Here is a 22,039-nt window from a genome sequence, read left to right as displayed (position 1 = left end):
AAAGCATATAATTTAACTTATTTAGGCAAGGTTTCTCATTAAAATTCATTATTCTACAGAAATATATGTAATTCAGATACATGCATCATAATAACATCTCCCTTTCTTTACTCTCTTAACATTTAAGCACACCCAAACTGGCAGCCCCTATACCTACTCCACAGTTCTGTTTGCTGGACTGGAAATCCGCTGTGAAAATCCACAAAGAGAAAAAGCAGCAGAGTTTGTCCCTGGAAGTCCATATTCTGAGACTGATCTCCCTCACTGGATTCCACCTGATAACTCACATCTGGAAGCACCAAATCTAGAGGACAAGATATTACACAGTATTCTAAGATAAGTAAAGCCCTCAGAATGCTATGTGAATAAAGAACCTATACCTCAAACAAAGAAGGATCTGAGACAAATCTAAATTTGAACACTCCCTTCTCCTCCTGAACCTGTTTTTCTATCCACATGATGGAAGGAAATAGCGACAAAAGGAACATCAAAATAACAACTGGGTGTGCAAAATGCAAATCAAACAGCACTCCTTAGAATTTATTGAGAAACATTTATTGATTCCCCATACAACTTTCTAAGATAGATTATCACTAGTAAGAGGCAGAGGTCAGAGTCAAACCTGAGTAATGAAAATGACAACAGCTAATTTGTATTAAATGCTTACTACATGCCACTTATTGTGTTAAATTCTTCACATGGACTATCTAAACATAGACTCCTCAACAACACTATGGCAGAGGACCTATTCTTATATTATTTTACAGATTTAAAAAAAGGCACTAATAGATTAAATACATTGCCCAACGTGAGGCAGTAAGTGGTGGAACTGTTTTAGACAGACTCAAAATCTGTGTTCTTAACCACATTACCATATTATATCTGTATTCCCAGGTAATCTGATGCCCTACAGTCACTTTCTAGCACCTTGATCCTTTAGAATACAATCATGATAGTCCTAAATTCCACCCAGATCCATATGGAGAAGTACTTCCATGTGGATTCTGGTTATGTCCTTTAGAGTAATGAGGGAGGGAAGGAGATGAGGGGACATTTTCTATATTACTCATTTCCAAAGTAAACTGAACAAGCTCAGGCATCACGAATTGGCAAAAAATGAAGGAAACCAACAAAGCATGAAAATAAAAATTCAAAGAGAAAAGGAGATATGGAGAGCCCTAGAGATTCAAACATTCTAAAGGCATGACATCCCACCTGTTAAGACCAGGCACTCTTTCTTCACAAAACCATTCACCTCCACAGACCCTGTTCAAAGACACCCTCCTCCTTTCATTGCACCCTCTGTAACAACTACCTACTCAAGAAAAAAAAATCCTTACTCTGAGTCTTATTTCCTAGAGAAGATTCTATCATTCCCCCTGAGATACTTCTCCATCCCAGGAGGCTTCAGTCTTCTCATACCAGTCACAGCTCTAGAATGCCTCTTCCCCACTGGTCACCTTCCTCAGCATCCAGTTTACCAGACCACTTTCTAAATTTCAGAGGATTCTAGCAAACAACAGTCAAGCTCAAGACTGTAAACCTCCTACACCCACCCCTGACTCCCTCTCCAAGTGTGCAGTGAGGTGGTGCCTGTGGGGCTCCCTGGGGAGAGGTGGAGACAGGGGAAGGGATGCACTCGGTGTAGACAGTATAGATGGGGGTAGATGGGAGGGCAGAGGGAGTTCTCTTCTATTTTACAAATGAGGAAGACATGAGCCAATTTAAATGCTGATGAAAGATTCCAGTACAGAGACTGATAAAGGGGAAGGATGTGTGGGTAAAAAAAAAAGATGGGGGAGCCTGGGTGGTTCAGTTGGTTAAGCATCTGCCTTCGGCTCAGGTCATGGTCCCAAGTTCCTGGGATTGAGCCCTGCATCGGGTTTGCTGCTTGGTGGGGAGCCTGCTTCTCCCTCTCCCTCTGCTGCTCCCCTACTTGTTCTTTCTCTCTCTCTATAAGATAAATAAATAAAATCTTAAAAAAAAAAAAGATTGTAAACCTCTTAGATATCACCTCATGGTTGCATATCCCCTTTCCAGTTTTATTTTTTGGTCCAGTTATTAAGCATCCACCTCTCAGTGTGATTCACCCAAAGTTAATGTGGTTATGCTCTACATGAATACTACAGCCAGCTTCCTAGGTTGATTACTAACATGGTTTATACTCCTGCTTTGAATTTATATGGTGTTTTAATTTTTGTAAGTAATTTTATGTGCATTTTCTCATTTCATTAGGAAACATTTCTTTTCCATAATAGTTCAATGATATTACTAACCTTTCTAAAACCCCAGAGTTGACAGATTAAGGTACAAAAGAAACCCTCCGAACAAGTCCTTACAAGATGGAGGTCTACTGACTATCTCAAGAGGACCAGGAAGAGAGGAGGCAGTAGAGGAAATGAGAGGAAAACCAGCATTAACATGTAATACCGAAACAGGCTCTAATGCGGCTTTGACTATTGACCTGTTTGCCGCACTTCATGTAGATTCTCAAACTTAGCCAGACCCCCACCAGTGGCCCCCAACCTAAACCATCAGATCACTGTGTCCTATTTTTTATGTACACCTGCTATTTATATTTCCTTGCATTTCTCTAATATTCTCCAGGCTTCTTTATTCCTGTGCAAAGAGAGGGAGATATACCTCTATCCAAACTGAGATCCAAATTGGGCACCATACACAAGTGGTATTTCTTCCAGTCAATGAAATAAGAGGTATCTTTGAAGACAGTAGTAGTTGGTGGCTCCTGACTTGGCAATATCAGGGGCAGACCTGAAGGTCCATATAGAAATATGTATAGTTGCTAAAGAAAACTACCAAATTTTAGTTTTTTATGACTATGTATTCATTTGCATACAACAAACATAACACTGACCTGGTTCACACTCCCAGAAATAAACTAGGGTGCTAGATGATTACGTATTAAACCTTTCCACATCGAATATAGGTGTGAGGCACCAGAGATAGATCCACTAGAATTCCTAGAAATTTATTCTGGGTTTAATAAGTGTGTGCTACAGGTATAGTATTGGGGCAATTAGTTTATATATTCATCCTACTCATTCCATCATAGGTTTGAGTGGTACTACAGGCTAAACACCATATTAAGTTCAGAGAATACAAAGATGAATATCCAGATTTAATACCTACCTTTAATTTATCATATATATTAGTACTAGAGATACAGGTAAAAATCAGTAAAACACAGTGTGATACATGCTAGAAGTATATACAAAAATATCTTTCAGTAAGTATTTGAGTATATTCAGATGAAAAAGGAAACTCCTTACCTCCTCTAACCCTATTCTCTAACCAAGACCAAGGCGGCCAGACCTCTGAAATGGTTTCCTTTTCTTGAGTTCACTCCTACCCTCGCCTTCCCTTTCACCTAGGGTTTCTCCACCTTAGCACTACTGGCATTTTGGGCCAGATAATTGTTGTAGGGGCTGTCCTGTGCACTGTAGGATGTTTAGCAGTATCCCTGACCTCTACCCACTAGATGCCAGTAGCACCCTCCCCCTGAGTCATGACAGTCAAAAAATGTCCCCAGACATTGCCAAATGTCCTCTGAGGGCAAAATTATCCAGTTAAGAACCAATTCTTAGGGGCGCCTGGGTGGCTCAGTTGTTAAGCATCTGCCTTCAGCTCAGGTCATGGTCCCAGGGTCCTGGGATGGAGCCCCGCATCGGGCTCCCTGCTCAGCGGGAAACCTGCTTCTCCCTCTCCCTCTCCCCCTGCTTGTGTTCCCTCTCTCGCTGTGTCTATTTAAGATAAATAAAATCTTAAAACAAAACAAAACAAAACAAAACCTAATATTTAACCCTTTTTGTCCCCTGAACCAAGGCTAAAGAAGCCAGAAATATATTTTCCTTTATCTTTTTTTTTTTGTTTTCATCCTCTTTTTAATAGGGTAAATATGAAGCATTAAGTGTGAAGATTAAAATCCTCACCCGTAGGCACTGGGACATTATGAAAAGTCACAGCAGAACAAAGGGAGACAGTACCCATAAATGAAGTCTCCATCACAAATCCAAGACATTTACACAGGAGCTAAGGCCAACACATTCACTGTTTAGAGCCAGGGGAGCTTTGAGGTACTGCAAACTCAGTAAGAGTGGAATGTCTCAAAAGTCAAAATGTGTGACTATCTTTTAATTGGGTTGTTGAAACCATTTACATTTAATATAAATACTGCTATGGTTGGGTTTAAATCTACCATCTTGTTACGTGGTTTGCATTTGTTCCTTGTATTTCCCTCTTTCCTATTTTTGGATTCTATTCTGGACTGGGTGTTTTTTGTAACTCCATTTTATCCCCTTTTTTGATTTATTCATAATTCTTTGTTGTAGAAACTTAGGGATTTATAGTATAAACTTTAGGCTTTATAGTATACAACTTTATCACCATCTCCTTTTAAATGATATTATAACAGTTCACACACATAAAGTATAAGAATCCTGCAATAATATACTTCCATTTCTCCCCTCTTGGTCTTTGTGCTATTGTCACTCATTTTACTTCGACATATGTTATAAATCTTATATACTGATGGCATTTTTTTTTTTTTTTTTTTTTTTTTGCTTTAAAAGTCAACTCTTGGGCGCCTGGGTGGCTCAGTTGGTTAAGCGACTGCCTTCAGCTCAGGTCATGATCCTAGAGTTCCAGGATCGAGTCCCTCGGCAGGCTCCCTGCTGAGCAGGGAGTCTGCTTCTCCCTCTGACCCTCCCCCCTTCTCATGTGCTCTCTAATAAATAAGTAAAATCTAAAAAAAAAAAAAAAAAGATTCTCCCTCTCCCTCTGCCCCTCCACCCCCCACTCACGGGCTCTCTTAAAAGAATAAAAATAAAAAATAAAAACATTGCTTCACTTTCTCCTAGATTACAGTTTCCAATGAGAAATCTTAATTCTCATCTTTGTTCCCCAGTATGTTAAAATGTCTTTTTACCTCTAGCCGCTTTTAAGGTTTTTTATTATTGGCTTTAACCAATTTGATTATGGTGTGTCTTGATATAATTTTATTCAAGTTTCTTATGTTTAAAGTTTGTTATCTTCTTCCATCTGCAGGTTTATACTTAATAGCAAATTTGGAAATTTGGGGGACATTATTTCCTCAAATATTTTATCTGCCCTCCCCCCGCAGGAATCCAATCACATGTCCCTGAATTAGACCACTTGAAGTTATCCCACAGTTCACTGAAGCTTTGTTCACTTTTTTAGTCTTTTTTTGTTTCATTTTGGTTTCTTCTGCCATGTCTTCAAGCTCACTAATCTTTTCCTCTGCAATGTGTACATCTGTCACTAATCTCATCCAGTCTATTTTCATCCTAAAAATTCTAATTTCTATGTCTAGATATTCAATTTGGGTGTTTTTTTAGATCTTTTGTGTCTTTACTTAATATGTTCAATTTTTTCCTCTTATACCTTGAATATATGGGTACAGTTATACCTGTCTTAATGTCCTTGTTTACTAATTATTACTTATGTCATTTCTAAACAGTTCTCATTGACCGATTTTTTTTTCTTTCATTATGGGTCCTATATTCCCGCTTGTTTGCATGCCAAGTAATTTTTTATTGGATGCCCAGCATTGCAAAGTTTATCTAGTCGAAGGCAGGACATTTTGCATTCCTGTAAATGTTCTTGAACTTTTTTTCTGGGACACTATAAAGTTACTTGAGTGTAACAGTTTGAGTCTTCTGAGTCTTAGTTTTAAGCTTTGTTAGGTGGGACCAGGGAAGCTAGGGCTAGGGCTAACTCCTCCACTATATTCAGGCAAACCCTTCTTAGGACTCCAACTGATATTTTATGAAATACGAGGTTTTCTATCCTGCGTGGTAGGAACAGAAACCATTCCTAGCTCTGTGTGTTCCCCAGGAATTCTCCTCTGTCTGGAGCTCTCTCTGTGTATTTATCTCCTCTTTGGTACTCTATAAGTTCTAGCTGCCCAAACCTCCCTAAACTCTGAACTTTGTCTTCTCAACTCAGAGAGATCCACTAGACTCTAGTTGGATATGCCCTCCCCATGAACTTCTCTCTAGGTAGTACAGTGCTGCAACACAGGGTTTATTTGTTTCTCCTCTCTCTACACCTACTGTCCTATACTATCTGTTGTTTATATAATTTGTCCATTTTTTTAAATTGTTCAAGGTAGGAGGTTGGATCCAGTCCCTGTTACTTGTTCTTGGCTGGAGACAGAATTTCTTGAAATTGACATAATCTCATGGACTTTGATACCTTCTTTGCTTTCTGTATCAACATAAGATACCCAGGCTCATCTTGTACATTTTTTTTTAAGATTTTATTTATTTATTTGAGAGAGAGCATGAGCGGGGGTGGGGTGGGGGGAGAAGTGAGGGAGGGGGAAGGTGGAGGGGAAAAGGGGCAGAGAGAAGCTGACTTCCCATTGGGCAGAGAGCCCAATGTAGGACTTGATCCCAGAACCCTGGGATCATGACCTGAGCCAAAGGCAGATGTTTAACTGACTGAGCCACCCAGGCGCCCCTCATCTTCTACTTTAGACCTGGAATCAGTCATTCCTCCTTTTTAGTGAGCAATGACATTTAGAGAACACATTCTGGGTACTAGGAGTGCTCACTGTTCCTATGTTTGTTTGTTTTTTGTTTGTTTAGCAGACAAAGCTAAGAAATATATAATTTCAAAAGTCAGAAAACTTGGGGGTACATATTGGTATCTTCAATTCCACTTTAAGATTACTTAAAAATATTTTTTTATTTCAAAATAAAAATATTTCTTTGAATTTAAACTCCTATATCTTATTCTAAAAATTTTGGTTCCCAACAATGTTAATATAATTACTTGTTTTATAATAAGTATGTATACAATAATTTCAGTATAATACCAATGTTATTACTAAGAATCAAAGACCACTAGGGGCACCTGGGTGGCTCAGTCATTAAGCCTCTGCCTTTGGCTCAGGTCATGATCCCAGGGCCCTGGGATTGAGCCCTGCATCGTGCTCCCTGCTCTGCCAAGAGCCTGCTTCTCCCTCCCCCACCCGCCCCTGCTTGTGTTCCCTCTCTCACTCTGTCTCTATCAAATAAACAAAATCTTTAAAAAAAAAAAAAGAATCAAGACCACTAAATGAATTTCAAGAGTGCTTTATAGTTCACTTCATCCTTAGAGTATATCCCACCAAGAATGTACACCAAAACACTATGTTCTAAAGTCAGTTGAATTAATTCTTCTTACTGTATGAATTATGACATTAATCTATATAGGTAAGTTCATTATCTTTTATCTTGAGAAATACTTTTACTGGTTATGGAATTCTAGCTTGATTTTTTAGTTTCAGGACATTAATACTATTATACTACTACATCCTGTTGGTATGGGGAAGTCAGCTGTCAATTTGTTTCTCTTTTGAAGAAAATCCATCTTCCTTAGCTGATTTTTCTCCTTGTTTTTGATTTTCTACAGGTATAGATATCTTTTTGTTTATCCTGCTTGATTATTAAGCTCTGAAATCTGTCTTAGTTGCTTCAGCCATTAATTCTTCAAAGACTGTTTCTGCCCCATTTTCTCTCTTCTCCTTTGGGACATGAATTAAATGTACATTAAAATGGTCTCACTGTTTCCTCTCACCTGTTAACCTCTCTTCTGTATTTTCCATACTTTTGTCTCTCTTTGCTTTATTTTACTAAGTTTTTGCTATCCTCACCTTTTACTTCACAAATTCACTTATGCTATATCTAATCGGTTGTTAAACCTACCTAATTTCAATACAGGTCATTGTATTTTTTGGTTCTACAATTTCCGTTTGTTTTTTTTAAAAATTATGTCACATTTTATAGTTCACAGTTCCCTGGCAAGATTTTTAAGCTTGAATTTCAATTTCATAAGCATAGTAAACATAATTTTTTATTTTTAAAATCAATGTCTGATATTACCAACATCTGGAGTCCCACTGGGTGCTTCTGTTGCTCTTGTTTTTGCTAGCTCTTATTCATGTTACCTTGTCCACTCTTTTATCTAGGTGTGGGGGCAGGAGGGGGTGTGTGTGTGTGTGTGTGTGTGTGTGTGTGTGTGTGTGTGTGTATGACAGAGAGAGAGGAAAATATGCACATGAGCTGGACATTTTGAGAAAGTATTTGTTAAATAATCTGAAGCACAGATGTGGTTATCTATCTACCTAGAAAGAATTTTTGTTTGCTTCTACAAGACATCTGGGAGAATTAGAAATCTAGAATCATCTTAATCCATTTTGAAAGTTTAAAATTTTCTGGACTTTCCAGGTGACCCAAAAAATATATGAGTTCATGTGAAGGATGGTTTATTTCAGGTTCACCTTACTCCTTAAAGTGTAACCTTTTAGTTATCCCTACCCAAAACAAGAGGTGCTTTTAACAGCACCCCAGCTCAGCAGGCCCTAAACTCTTTGGCCTTCTTGTCCTATATTGATTCAGAAGTGCATCTTAGCCTCTTGGCTGCTTGCTCTAATTTGCAAATGACCTCAGGGCAAAAGCAGCCCCCAGTGTTGGGCTCAAGCTTTCTGCTATTCCTGTTTTTTCCTATGTTGGCCCAGAAATTCCTTCCTACTCACTAGAGCTCTTAGAATTTTTTATGATGTTTTAACGTTTCATCCAGCATTTGTCCGCAGTGGGAGGGTGGGTCTAAATTACCTAGTTTGCCATTTTCAGAAACTGAAATCCTACCAGAGTTTTCTTAGCTCTCTTTCTCTTCACTAAATAAAACATCACCTCCCTAGAGCCTCCATTGACTATAATATTTAAAATAACTTCCCTATCATTATCTCTTTACCTGCTTTATTTTATCTTTACTCTACTTAACACTATCTGACATCTATTTATTAACATGTCCCACTAAATGTAAACTTCAAGAGGATAGAAAAAATGTGCCTTATTCCCTCTGGGGAATGGGATGAGGAGGAAGGAGAAAATTTTATATTTTACTTTATACTCTTCTATATGACCTAGATATTAAGATTTTAAAATCCAAGAGTCCATGCATAGTCTTTATCACCATCCCGCTCCTTCCTCCTCCCTAATGATATTTTCAGCTGACACTGGCCTTGGCCTTCTTCTGTTCTTATTCTTTATACTCTACTATATATAACTAGATTTACTCTTATAGCTTCATTCATATAACAATAATACCTAATATTTATTGAACTTATTATATGTCAGGCAGTATGCTAGGAGCTTCACATAGATTAGTACATAATCAATCCTAAAACTGGGGCACCTGGGTGGCTCAGTTGGTTAAACGACTGCCTTCAGCTCAGGTCATGATCCCAGAGTCCTGGGATCAAGTCCCACATCAGGCTCCCAGCTCAGCGGGGAGCCTGCTTCTCCCTGTGACCCTCTCCCCTCTCGTGCTGTTTCTCTCTCTCTTGCTCTCTCATAAATAAATGAATAAAATCTTTTAAAAAAAAATAATCAATCCTAAAACAAACAAATCCCAAAAGAACAGCTATAACAACAACAAAACCTTTGCAAGGGGAAATAAATAAATCTATGAAGTATTATTATCTCTGTTTTAAAGCTGATGAAATAAAAGCTTAGGCTGGTTAAGTAAGCTGCATAAAGTCACAGCCAATTAGTGGTGAATCCAGCATTTACACTCTTGTGCCATGCTCTAACCAAAGCCCTATGCTATACTAAATCCATGGGGGGAAATGTTGAGGCTCTAAAATTTAACTCTAAATCTGATCATTTCCAATTTCCAGACCAAAATTTCTATGTAGCTGCTTGCCATTTTCAAGGGACATCCTGCAGGAACCATAAACCTAAGATGTTTAAAGCTAAGCTAATCTTCTTTACCTTCCAAATCTGCCATTTATGATTTGCATCTAATTGACAGTATCATTATTCTATCAGCCATCTATGGAAATGTTTTTAAACAGCTTACTGAGTTTTAAACATATCACATAACATACAATTTACCCATTTAAAGTGCACAAATAGATGGTAGTATATTCAAAAAATTGTGCAACCATCACCACCAACAATTTTAGAACATTTTTGTCCCTCCCCAAAAAATCTCTCTCCGTCCACTTTCTGTCTCTATAGATTTGCCTCTTCTGGATGTAGAAATCTTGACATCAACTTTGGCTATTCCCTTCCCCCAATCTCTCCCTACCCTAACAATGAACTGGTTGCCTCATTATGTTGATTCCTTCGAGGGGTAAGTTTCTCTTTTCCATGCTCATCACACTTTTAACTCAGGCAAGCATTATCTCTTGCCAGGTCACTTACTTATTTACTTAGTGTTTGCTGACTTCTCTCTCCTACCCCACAGTATAATGCTGCCTGAGACTCCTAAAACATCCAATGGTTTCCCACTATAAAGAGAATGAAGTTCACACTCCTTAGTGTGGCACACAAGAGCCATGTTCAACTCCAACTACTTTCCCAGCCTCATCTCTCCTGCTTGCACTATTCATTCCATGCTTGTCATACTAAATTACATGAAAAGCATGTGGCACATGTTTTCAATTTTTTGGAAAAATTCTCAAGCTTGGCTTTCATATTGGATTTTTGTTTTTATACAAATCATACTGGCTTCTAGGCACAGAGTTTATACGCCAAGGCCTTTCTAGAATTGAGATATAAAAATTTATTTTTCAGGGTGCCTGGGTGGCCTAGTCAATTAAGCATCCAACTCTTGATTTCAGTGCAGGTCATGATCTCACGGTCATGGGACTGAGTCCCACATCAGGCTCTACACTCAGCTCAGAGTCTGCTTGTCCATCTCCCTCTGCTCCTCCCCCCACTCACTGTCTCTCTAAAATAAATAAATAAAATCTTTAAAAAATTCATTTTTCAAGACAATGAATTTGAAGATTTTGATGGACTCTATCATCAAAAGGATATGGAAACCGAAGAAATCCTATTCAGCTGGTTGGAAAAGACCTTTGGGCAGGGACACAGAGCAGCGGCTGGAGTCAGTGTCAGCTCTCCCGACAAGCCCGGGCCAGCCATGTCACCGGGGATGCAGAGCACTACTGGAGGTCCGAGGACAGGGCGGATTCGGCTGCAGAGTAATTCAGCTGTACCAAATCGTGGTCTCCTGTCAAAAAACAGGTAAGACAAACTTAGCTTTTTTTGCTTCTTAAGAAATTATTTTTTTTCCTTTTTTTTTTTTAAAGTAGGCTCCACAATAGGGCGCCCGGCTGGCTCACCCAGATCAAGAGTGTGCAACTCTTGATCTCGGGGTTTTGAGTTTGAGCCCCACACTGGGTGTAGAGATTACTTAAAATAAAATCTTTAAAAATGAATAAGTAAGTAAGTAAGTAAGTAAATAAATAAGTAAGTAAGTAAGTAAGTAAATAAGTAAGTAAGTAAGTAAGTAAGCAAGCTCCACACCCAACGAAGCTTTTCCTCTCTTTAAACTGATCAGGTCATCCAGGAAGATATGTCCACAAACACTGGCTCAGAGGCTTAAACTTTTTCAGGAAATCTGTGATAATGAGCTATCTGAAAAGACTGTATGACAGCAGAGGACTACTAAAGAAAGATAAGGGGTGGGGGTTTTGTTTCCTGCACATATTAAAGAATAAAAAAAAATCTAATCTGAATTGTAATTCTAAGAGTGAAAAAACAGACTAAAAAGCCATGGGCAATCTCTTCGAGCCTTAAGATCCTGTGACTACCAGTGACGATTCAGGGCACACAAACGGAGTGGAAAACTACTGAATAAAGAATAAATCAACCGGACTTAATAATAAATTAGTTTTTTTCTTGCTATAATGCATGTTCATTTTGGATTCTGTGGCAGGTGGACAGTATAGGAAAGCAAGGCAGAGGGTTCTATTCCATTTATTTACCATCTTCTCCATGGATTTTTTTTTGTAGTCTGAAGAAGGTGGAGGTAGAGAGAGAAATGATTTCTGAACATATGCAAAATGTTGATACACAAAAAATAACATGCAAAAGAATTCCTTTGTATTCATAGTATCTTTCTAGCCAAGAGTTCAAGTAACTATCTAAAGTCATTCCTCCCTTCTCATATGTAAACAAGATTGAAATTAGCAGGGTTTGTTTTGTTTCATTTACAGATGGGAAAGAGAAGGCACATGTCCTTGGGTCAATTAGAATATATTCAAGGACCCAGAAATAATAAGAGTTTTCAATAAAAATAGCTTCAAAGTTTTACTTCCACTTTTCTGACAGAATCTGATACCTGGCACTAAGAAATGATAAGTGAGGCTACTTTCAATTTCTACCCACATTCATACTCATAACAGGAGATTAAAACATGGAGAGGGACCACAATGCTTTTACCCTTCACCTCACATAATGCTGACAATTTATAACAAGAGCAATTCCATTCGATAGGTTCAAAGTGGGTTCATTCTTTGTCCTGCAAAGCAAAGAAAAAGCCATATGTCAGAGATTCTAAAACCAATCTTTACCTGATATAAATTTTGGCCCATGACTACCACCACCCTCAAAGATTACTAGAATTCAATAACCAATTAACCAAGGGGAAAATGGCAACTTTTAAGATCACCCACTCTAGTGAGAGGAAAAGATGTGAAATGTTTAGATGAATCTACTGGCTCATTAAAAGCTAACATAGGAAAAGAAATCTATTCAATCTGAAAAAAAAATTAAAGCTAACATAGAATAAGAAAATGTGGGGGGTCTCAAAACTAGTTTCAGGGTGACTTTGGGTCAAGAAGTCAAACTGTGGGGCAACTGGGTGGTGTAGTTGGTTGAGTATCCAACTCTTGATTTCAGCTCCTGTCACGATCTCAGGGTCATGAGATTGAGACTTTCCTGGAGCTCTGTGTCAGGCTCTGCGCTCAACATGGAGTCGGCTTGGGTTTCTCTTTCCCTCGGCCCCTCCCTCCCACACACAGGCTCGTGAGCTCTCACTCTCTCTAAAATAAATAAACAAATCTTAAAAAAAATTCAAACTGTGAAGCTACTAGAAACAGGACAATAATGACTGAGAAAAACTATAAAGCCAAAGCATAAACTTAAGCCATGGATTTAAGGACTTACCCAAAGACTTCCATGGAAAGGACTCCATTCACCTTTACAGTGAAATTAAATTTAATCTGCAAAGTAAATGCGGTATGAGATTTAACATGAACCAGGACAGAGATTAAAAACTTCCATACTTAATTCCCAAAGGGGAAGATATTCTTTACATCCCCCTTTTTTTCACTTGTACTTTCCCTAAACATAATTAACACATTAACATTTATCTGTGCTCAAATTCTGCATCTTAAATATACTTCAATTCCAAGTGGCCATAGATTATCAGTAAATCCTACCCTTTGTTCTCTGCTCTTCTCCCAATATTATTTCTTCTCCCCCTTAAAGGAACTATCAATTTTTCTCTCTATTCTTTCCACTGTTTTTGTACATAGAACACTCCATGCTTTTTTCTTTGCTTTTTCTTCCCCTGCCCCCATATGACTTTTGTCCTCCCTCCAATTTACTTCACTGTCCTAATTATTTCCTACCTTTGACCTACATTTTTCTTTCTATGTAACATAACGGGTAATAAAGGACTCTAGAGCCTGACTGCCTGAATTCAAACCCTTGCTCTGCAAGTTACTTAACCTCTGTACCATAGTTTCCTCAGCTATAAAATGGGAATGATGATGATAAAACCTACTTCACAAGGGCTGTTGCATGGGGTAAGTGAGTGAGTGTGTGGAAAGCACTCAGAATAGTGACTGGCATAATAAGCAGTGAACCCTGCTGAAGACAGAAAAAGTAGAAAGCTAGCAAGAGAAAAAAAAGAGAAGTTATAAAGCATACTTAATGGTGTGCATTCCTATAAACATACCTAACTATAGCTAATAATAAAAATTATAGCTCTCCAAAGTTTGAAGTACTTTATCAAAATTTCCTGATTTGCTCTCTAGTCACTTTGGAGAAGAAGGAGATAGTCAGCAAGGTTTATTATCCAGGTTTAATAGAAAAATGAAGCACAGAGGAAGAAAAAAAATGTTATCTAAACTGGGCGCCTGGGTGGCTCAGTCATTAAGCGTCTGCCTTCCGCTCAAGTCATAATCTCAGGGTCCTGGGAAGGAGGTCCACATCAGGTTCCCTGTTCAGCTGGAAGCCTGCTTCTCCCTCTCCCACCCCCCTGCTTGTGTTCCCTCTCTCGCTGTGTCTCTCTCTGTCAAATAAATAAAATCTTAAAAAAAATGTATCGAAACTGATATAATAAAACAGTAAGGAAGTAAAAACAAGAACCCAAAGAAAGCTCTATATCCAAGGGCTCTTAGCTATGTCACATGACCAACATCAACTCTGTGTTAGGGACAAAGAAATCAAATCAATTCAATATTAAAAGTTGTAATCATTATCATGAAAAGAAAGAGGACCAACCATATCCTTTCATGTCCTACAGAGTAGAGGTCTCCTGAAAACATATGACAAGAGAAGCATCACTGTGCAAAAGAACAGCTTACCTTAGGGTGTACCATGACAATTTTATGTAAAAAATTCTTTATCACCAAACTATCTGTCATCAAAGTTCTGGGCTTTTCATCAACCTGTAACAATACAACAAAAACATCCACCACAAATACACAAACACAGGAGCACAAATGAATTAAATTATGGTATTTCTTGAGGCACCTGGGTGGTACAGTCGGTTGAGCATTTGACTCTTGGTTTCAGCTCAGGTCATGATCTCAGGGTGGTGAGATCAAGCCCCATGTCCGGCTCCGCGTGGAGTCTACTTAAGATTCTCTCTCCCTCTCCCTCTGCCCCTCCCTGCCTCTCTAAAATAAATAAATAAAATTTTAAATAAATAAATAGTGGTATTTCTTCCTATAAAGGTAACTTACCCCTCAGAAAGCTTTTCAGACTTCCAAGGGGAAACACCTTTGGATCCAAGAATTGGACATAAAAGGCAATCTAATAATTAGCTATCCTTTCTTGGACTAAACTATTTCATGGAACTTCAGGAGACACATGAACAAAGATCAGAGTAAAACCCACAATTCAAAACCACCTTTTGGAACAAATATAGAAGTAATTCAGACTGGAACAAAGAAGAGTAACTCTATCTTAGCTCTACCAACCTGATGTGAGTTGATCTGTATTAAGAATGGAGTGAAAGGAGTAGACACTAAAAGGAACTATTTTTTAACATCAATCCATTTAGCTAATCATTTTTTTTTTTTTTTAGGAAAAGCTGTAAAGCAAAAAGCTCACAAGTCAGAAGACCTGTGTTCTAGTACTGGCTCTATAAAAGTTACTTAAGTAACCATGAAAAGAAAATCACTTAATTGCTCTGAATTTTGTTTACTAATCTGTAAAACAGCGATAAAAGTTACCCATTCTAGGGGCACCTGGGTAGCGTAGTCAGTTAAGCGTCTGCCTTCAGCTCTGGTCATGATCTCAGGGTCCTGGGATTGAGCCCCATGTTGGGCTTCCTGATCAGCAGGGAGTCTGCCTTTCCCTCTCCCTCTGTGTCTCCCCATCACTTGTGCATTCTCTCTCTCTCTAATAAATAAATAAATAAATAATCTTAAAAAGAAAAAGTTACCCATTCCACCTCACAGAACTGTTTTAAGGATCAGGTAATAATCTTTAAGTATATATTATACATGGCAACAATAGTAGATATCACTTGTTGAATGCCTACTACGTAGCAAGCATTGTGCAGGTCTTATATCAACATTACCTCACAACAATCCTGGAGGCAGGTACTACTATCCTTTCTTTGTAGATTGTTTTTTTAAACAAGACTCAGAGAAGTTAAGCAACTTGCCTAAGGTTACCCAGCTGTTCAGTGATAGAGCCAGAATTTGACCCTAAGTCTGTCTAATTTGTCCATACTCTTTCCAATATACCCAGGTACCTCCCTACAAATATAATAAAATTTATAATTTAATGAGGGCTTTCTCTATTCCAGGAATGGAGCTAAAGTATCTTACTTATATTACCTCATTTACCCCTCACAAAAGCCCTATTAGGTACATATAACCCACATTTTATGGATGAAAAAAAAATGAGTCTCAAAGAGGTCAATTTTCTCAAGGTTACCAAATCTGGCTCCAAAGCTTTAGTATTAACCACTCTCTTATAATGACTCACTATATTTAATAGAGTGTCCCTAAAACCAAAGTTATAAGGAGTCTTTTAGAAAATGGAGAGTCTAGGAAAATGAGAAGAAATAGAGTAAAAAAATCAGTAAGTTCTTATTGGTGGCTCCGAGAATACAGAGCCATGTAGTAGGAACACATTAAAGAAAAAAATGGTCCTAGACCTCAACATATCATAACACAATGAGGAAGAAACAGAAAGAACAAATTACTATAATACTTTTTGTAAGTACACTGAAAATGAGATCAAGAAGTATGCAATGAGTGGGGAAAATTAGATTATAGAATCATTACAAAAAATTATCAGAAAAGTAGATGAGAATTGTTAGAAAATTCTGGAAACAGATTTAGGATTATTCATGCATGTATATAGTAGTGATTAAACAGTAACTGCAGCATACATATCAGTCACATCCTTCATTTAAAAAATTTTACTATAGGGTCGCCTGGGTGGCTCAGTTGGTTAAAAGTGTCCGACTCTTCATCTCAGCTCAGGTCTTTTTTTTTTTTAAGATTTTATTTATTTTTTTGTCAGAGAGAGAGCGCACAAGCAGGGGGGGCAGCAGGCAGAGCAGGTAGAGGGAGAAGCAGGCTCTCTGCCAAGCAAGGAGCCTGATGTGGGACTCGATTCCAGGACCTTGGGATCATGACCTGAGCCGAAGGCAGACGCTTAACCAACTGAGCCACCCAGGCATCCTTCAGCTCAGGTCTTGATCTCAGGGTCGTGAGTTCAAGCCCTGTGTTGGGCTCCATGCTAGGTGGGGAGCCTACTTAAAAAAAAAAAAAAAAAAACTTTATTATAAAATGTTCAAATAGTAGAAAAGCAATGATCTCTTCAAAGCATTTTCTGTACTTAGCACTTACAAAACAACTTCTTGGAACAGTTTCAAACTTCTGTAGCCTTGGTTATTATAGGGTACATCACAGAAAGGGCTAATTAAATCTAGCAGTAAAGCAACCAAGTGAAAATTCCTTGAGCGGCTACCAGAGAGGGGCTACAATTAATAATGATGAGAGCTACCACTTATTGAACACCTGCTACATGCCAAACAGTTTATATGCAAGTAGGAAATATCCCCCATTTTATTTATGAGAATAATGAGACTAAATAAGCTGTTTAATTTGTCCAAGGTCACACATAGCTAGTTAAGTGGCAGAACTGGGATTCAAACCTAAATCTAACTTCAAAGCCCACGCAATGCTGTCTCTCCAAGGAAGTTTATTATCTGTGCATATAGCTTTCAGAATTGGATGTTATGTAATCTATCATCACTTTTATGGAGGCTGACAGGCAATGCTTATGCAAACTACTGAATTACCCACTCAAAACACTTAATGGAGTTTATTATGTAACCTGGGCCTGCAGAGGTAAATAAAACAATCTGAATTTGAAGAGTTCACAGTTAAGTAGAAGAGAAAGACAAATAAATAATGTATATGACAATGTGAAAAGCCCTATGATTTACATATATTAAGAAATGCTAAAGAAACACACAAGAACGACTGGTACCTAATCCAGACTGAGAAGATAAAGTGACCGAATACCATGTCAGCAGAGGATAGTTAACATAAAGCAAATAGCTCCTTTTAAAATCTATTCATAAATTACTGAAAGAGAACGAAAATGTATGTGTCTATGTCTACAAAGTCTTTTAAAGCCTTTTAGAGTTGGGTGTTAGAAACCCAGTACCCCAGCCTGACATACATATAGAAGCAGTGAATTTACTTAAGTGTTGTTAGGAAAACATAGATGCTGCCAGCCCTGGGCAGCAGAAACCATTACTGAATCATATGTTCCAGCTTTCACCTTAGAATACAAATCTAATTATATCACAGATAATATCAGAGCTTTTTTTTTTTTTAAGATTTTATTTATTTATTTGACAGAGAGAGAGCGAGAGCAGGAACACAAGCAGGGGGAGTGGGAGAGGGAGAAGCAGGCTCTCTGCTGAGCAGGGAACCCGATGTGGCTCAGTCCCAGGACCCTGGGATCATGACCTGAGCCGAAGACAGATGCTTAACGACTGAGCCACCCAGGCGCCCATATCAGAGCTGTTTTCTATTTTCAAATTGAACTTAGGTTGTCACGGGCCCTATATGACTGTCCAGAAGAAAGTCAATCTGTGCCTCTGTCTCTTCCTGTCTCTAGTTAAATAGGTATACAGAGAAATAGAGATAAATATGAAGATATGTTTGTAGAAATACATGTACCTCCACCAATTTTATCACTTACGACAAAAATAAATATAAAAATGGATAAAGCTTTCAAGATCTTGTAAAATCAAATTGTTTTTGGAGGGACGTGTTACCCAGCCAATTGGACCCCAAGATGCAGGACTGACTCTGAGCATAAACACAAGACCTTGCATCTCTTCTAAATGAAGTTCTCTTCAGTATTCCCTGGGATAGGCTCTCCTTACATGCCCAAAGCAGTGGATCATTTATTATAGCTTTTTCATGGATGTCTCCATTCACTAGCTTCCACTATGAACCTTGCTACTTGACTCTTCTCCCCATTTGAGGTATATATGATGAACTTGTTCACAATCTCCCCCTTCACTTCTCACTCTCTTCATTCAAATATCTTTTAAATAGCTACAAAGTACCAGAGACAATGAGATGTAATGGAACAAGCACTTTCAGGGAACTCTTGTTCCTGTTCCTTTAAGGTCATACTGCTTTTTGCCACTTCTCATCTATTGCTCAGCAGGCAATGAGCTCACGTTTCCTCAGCACTTCAAGACCCGCCATCAACTGGGCTACTTCCACATCCAAGTTGATGGCCTAAGGAACAACTTAGTCTCACAATTTCCTGACCTCTTCAACTCCACTGACCTTGACATCCATGCATTTCCAGCCACCTATTTCCATGGCCATAGTTTGGAACTGTACCATTCTAAAAACCTGCAACTGAAATGCCTCACTCTTATGTGAAAAGACGCACACCAAGATGTTAACAGTGGCTACCACAATTAAGTCAAATTATCTGGGGCGCCTGGGTGGCTCAGTCGTTGAGCGTCTGCTTTTGTTTTGGCTTGGGTCATGATCCCAGGGTCCTGGGATCGAGCCCCGCATCAGGCTCCCTGCTCAGTGGGAAGCATGCTTCTCCCTCTCCCACTCCCCCTGCTTGTGTTCCCTCTCTCGCTGTCTCTCTGTCAAATAAATAAATAAAATCTTTTTTAAAAAAAATCAAATTATCTGTGTTCTAAATGCTCTCTTTGATTTTCCTGAGGGAAACAGGAGCTTTTTCAATAAGGAGAAAAATAAGACAAACTCTGTAAGTCTGAAGACAACTTCCTATTCTTTCAAGTCTTTGAACCCCTTATATCCAGAAAATCTGTTTTCAGTCTCAACAAGACCTCCAGACCTTGGACACTTCCCATTGTGTTAGGTACCCTTCCTCTATGTTATATACCCTACCTCTATCATGATACATATTACACTGTATTGTAATTATTTGTATGCTTATCTTTTATCAAGTAATGTGTCTTGGGACTCTGTACCTTCAACATCTAGCACAGTGCGGTCGACTTGAACAAACACAGGTTCCTGAATGAGTGAATAAATATTTAAACAGACCTGATTAAAATGAGTAAGACTTTAGTTCAAATTCTAATTCTGTCACTTAACTTTCATATGACCTTGGATAAGTCAATCGAACTCTCTGAATCTCAGGGTTCTTATATCTGTAAAATGGGGTGATAATCCCTGTTCTATCCACTTCATAGAGTTGTCTGGAGCCTTAAATAATATATATAAATGTTAGTCATAAAAATTATTCTTTGTTTAAACTGGCTAAAACACATGATCTCCTTTTCTAGAACTGCTTTCCTTGGTTCACTGAAATCAGCCTTTTTTTTTAAGTGCTACTTGAAATTAATAGTTTCAAAGCTGACTAACCATTAATTGCTCCAGATTTTTTACCCATCATTTCCCTAAAGAAGATAAGGCACAGCCAGGGATATCTATTGTCGCAGTACTGCACCCATTTCCTTTGACAAGGAGCATATAATTGTCCAAACACAAAGAAAGGCCTCCCAAATGCTTCTTGGGAGAATGTTTAAAGTACTCTAGTTCTGGGGCTCCTGAGTGGCTCAGTCAGTTAAGCAACTGCCTTTGGCTCAGGTCATGATCTCCGGGTCCTAGGCTCAAGCCCCTCATTGGGCTCCCTGTTCAGCGGGGAGTCAGCTTCTCCCTCTCCCTCTGCCCAAACCCCAGCCCCCTGCCCCGTGCTCTCTGTCAAATCTCTCTCTCTTTTTTAAGATTTTATTTATTTATTTGACAGAGAAGAGCGGGCACAAGCAGGGGGAGCAGCAGAGGGAGAAGGAGAAGCAGGCTTTCTACTGAGCAGGGAGCCTGATGCGGGGCTTGATCCCAGGACCCTGGGATCATGACCTGAGCTGAAGGCAGACGCTTAACCGGCTGAGCCACCCAGGTGCCCCTAAATAAAGTCTTAAAAAAATAAAATATTCTAATTCTTTATGTCTCCACAGACTCAAAGGAAAGAAAGATAGGGGATCAGAGAATTGTTAAAGGGAATGGAGAACTTAACTGTCACTCTCATAAATCTGAGCTACAGATAAATCAAAGATCTTTAAACCAACCTAATAAAAATGTATCCAAATAGGATCTGCACTGAGAATCCATTTTTATTTTCTTTTTCAGGAGATCCAAATTCAAATAATGGCTTGTTTCAGTGGTTCTCAAATTTATCTGCATATTAGGAATCATCTGGGATTTTTTTTCCATCTGGGATTTCAAAAATATTCCAAAGCCCAGGCCACATCAGTATGGACTGAACTGTGTCTCCCAAAATTCACACATTGAAGCCCTTGCCCCCTATGTGACTGTACTTGGAGAGAGAGCCTTAAAGACATATTAAATGAGGTCATAAATGTGGAGCCCTAATCTGATAGGACAGGTGTCCTTATAAGAAGAGAAAGATACCACAGAGCTCTCTCTCCACATACAGAGGAAAGGCCATGTGAGGGAACAATGACAAGCCACTTTAATCTTAAACTTCTAGCCTCCAAAATTACGAGGAAATAAGTTTCTACTGTTTAACCACCCAATCCGTGTTTTTTGTTTTTTGTTTTTTAATGACAACCTCAGCAAACTAATCCAGCACCCTAGACCAATTAAATCACAACCTCTTGGAGTGGGACACAAATACCAGTATTTTGGAAGTTACCAAGTGTTTTAACATCTGCACAGAGAAGTTCGGGAACCAATGCCTTATTTCATTTCAACTTGGAACTGTGATGGACCTAGGCTTTACTGGATTTGTAGAAAAATAAGATTAAAAATTAAGACATCAGCAATTTACAGAACCACAATAAAACCTGCCTCAAAAATCATCTGGAATGGTGTTACCCCTGATATGTCCTGAGAACAGCTGGCTTCCTCTGAAGTCCAATTCAGTTTTGCAGAGAATCCGGGCAGTATAGATTGTATTTCTGTGTAGGAAGAAATGGCGACAAAAAGAAAAAGCAGTTTGGATAATCACCAGAATTTCTGGAATTGTTTATTAAACTGATGAGCCAAGAAAGCATTTCCCTGATGAAAAGATTATGTGCAAAATTTAAAATATGACTGGAAGTGGCTATGCATCAGCAAATTGCTTGAACATTTAGAATTACTTTATGTGGTTAAGACATTTGATCTCGTGTTTTCAATTTTTCACATTTGCTAAATCAATTTGTATGTTCAGTTAATTTCCACAAGGTCATGTCCAAAGCCAGAAATCTTCAAAGCTGATAGCTCTAGCTTATATTCTTGTATTTTTTAATAAATTACCTCATTATTTAATAAACACAAATCCAGTAAGTGAGCTAATTTAGAACTGAAAGCAGAAAAATTCAAGAATGACCCTCTCAAGCATTTACCTAATACAGTATGTCTGCTAACAACATACTGTATTTATGGCAGACTTTAACAAAGTAAAGGCAGTCTTTAACAAAGTAAAGCAAATTCTTGCTA

The 22,039-nt window shown here is 38.4% G+C and overlaps 1 protein-coding gene across 2 annotated transcripts in view; it reads right to left on the bottom strand.

The window, feature by feature from the left end:
- The window catches only part of C11H11orf80 (chromosome 11 C11orf80 homolog), a 105,871-nt gene that overhangs the window by 25,277 nt on the left and 58,555 nt on the right, over positions 1–22,039 (bottom strand). For both annotated transcript variants that reach the window (XM_027581537.2, XM_027581538.2), the window contains exons 4-10: positions 21,407–21,516; positions 14,417–14,500; positions 12,990–13,045; positions 12,271–12,342; positions 10,854–11,049; positions 2,644–2,794; positions 158–304 (exon numbers count right to left, since the gene is read on the bottom strand). In XM_027581537.2, the coding sequence (XP_027437338.2) occupies positions 158–304; positions 2,644–2,794; positions 10,854–11,049; positions 12,271–12,342; positions 12,990–13,045; positions 14,417–14,500; positions 21,407–21,516 (816 nt within the window). The remainder of the gene's footprint in view (positions 1–157; positions 305–2,643; positions 2,795–10,853; positions 11,050–12,270; positions 12,343–12,989; positions 13,046–14,416; positions 14,501–21,406; positions 21,517–22,039) is intronic.

Source organism: Zalophus californianus, chromosome 11, assembly GCF_009762305.2.
Source record: "Zalophus californianus isolate mZalCal1 chromosome 11, mZalCal1.pri.v2, whole genome shotgun sequence".
Classification (NCBI taxonomy): domain Eukaryota; kingdom Metazoa; phylum Chordata; class Mammalia; order Carnivora; family Otariidae; genus Zalophus; species Zalophus californianus.
Note: the sequence above shows the minus strand (reverse complement) of the source record. Positions and strands in the feature narration are given on the sequence as shown.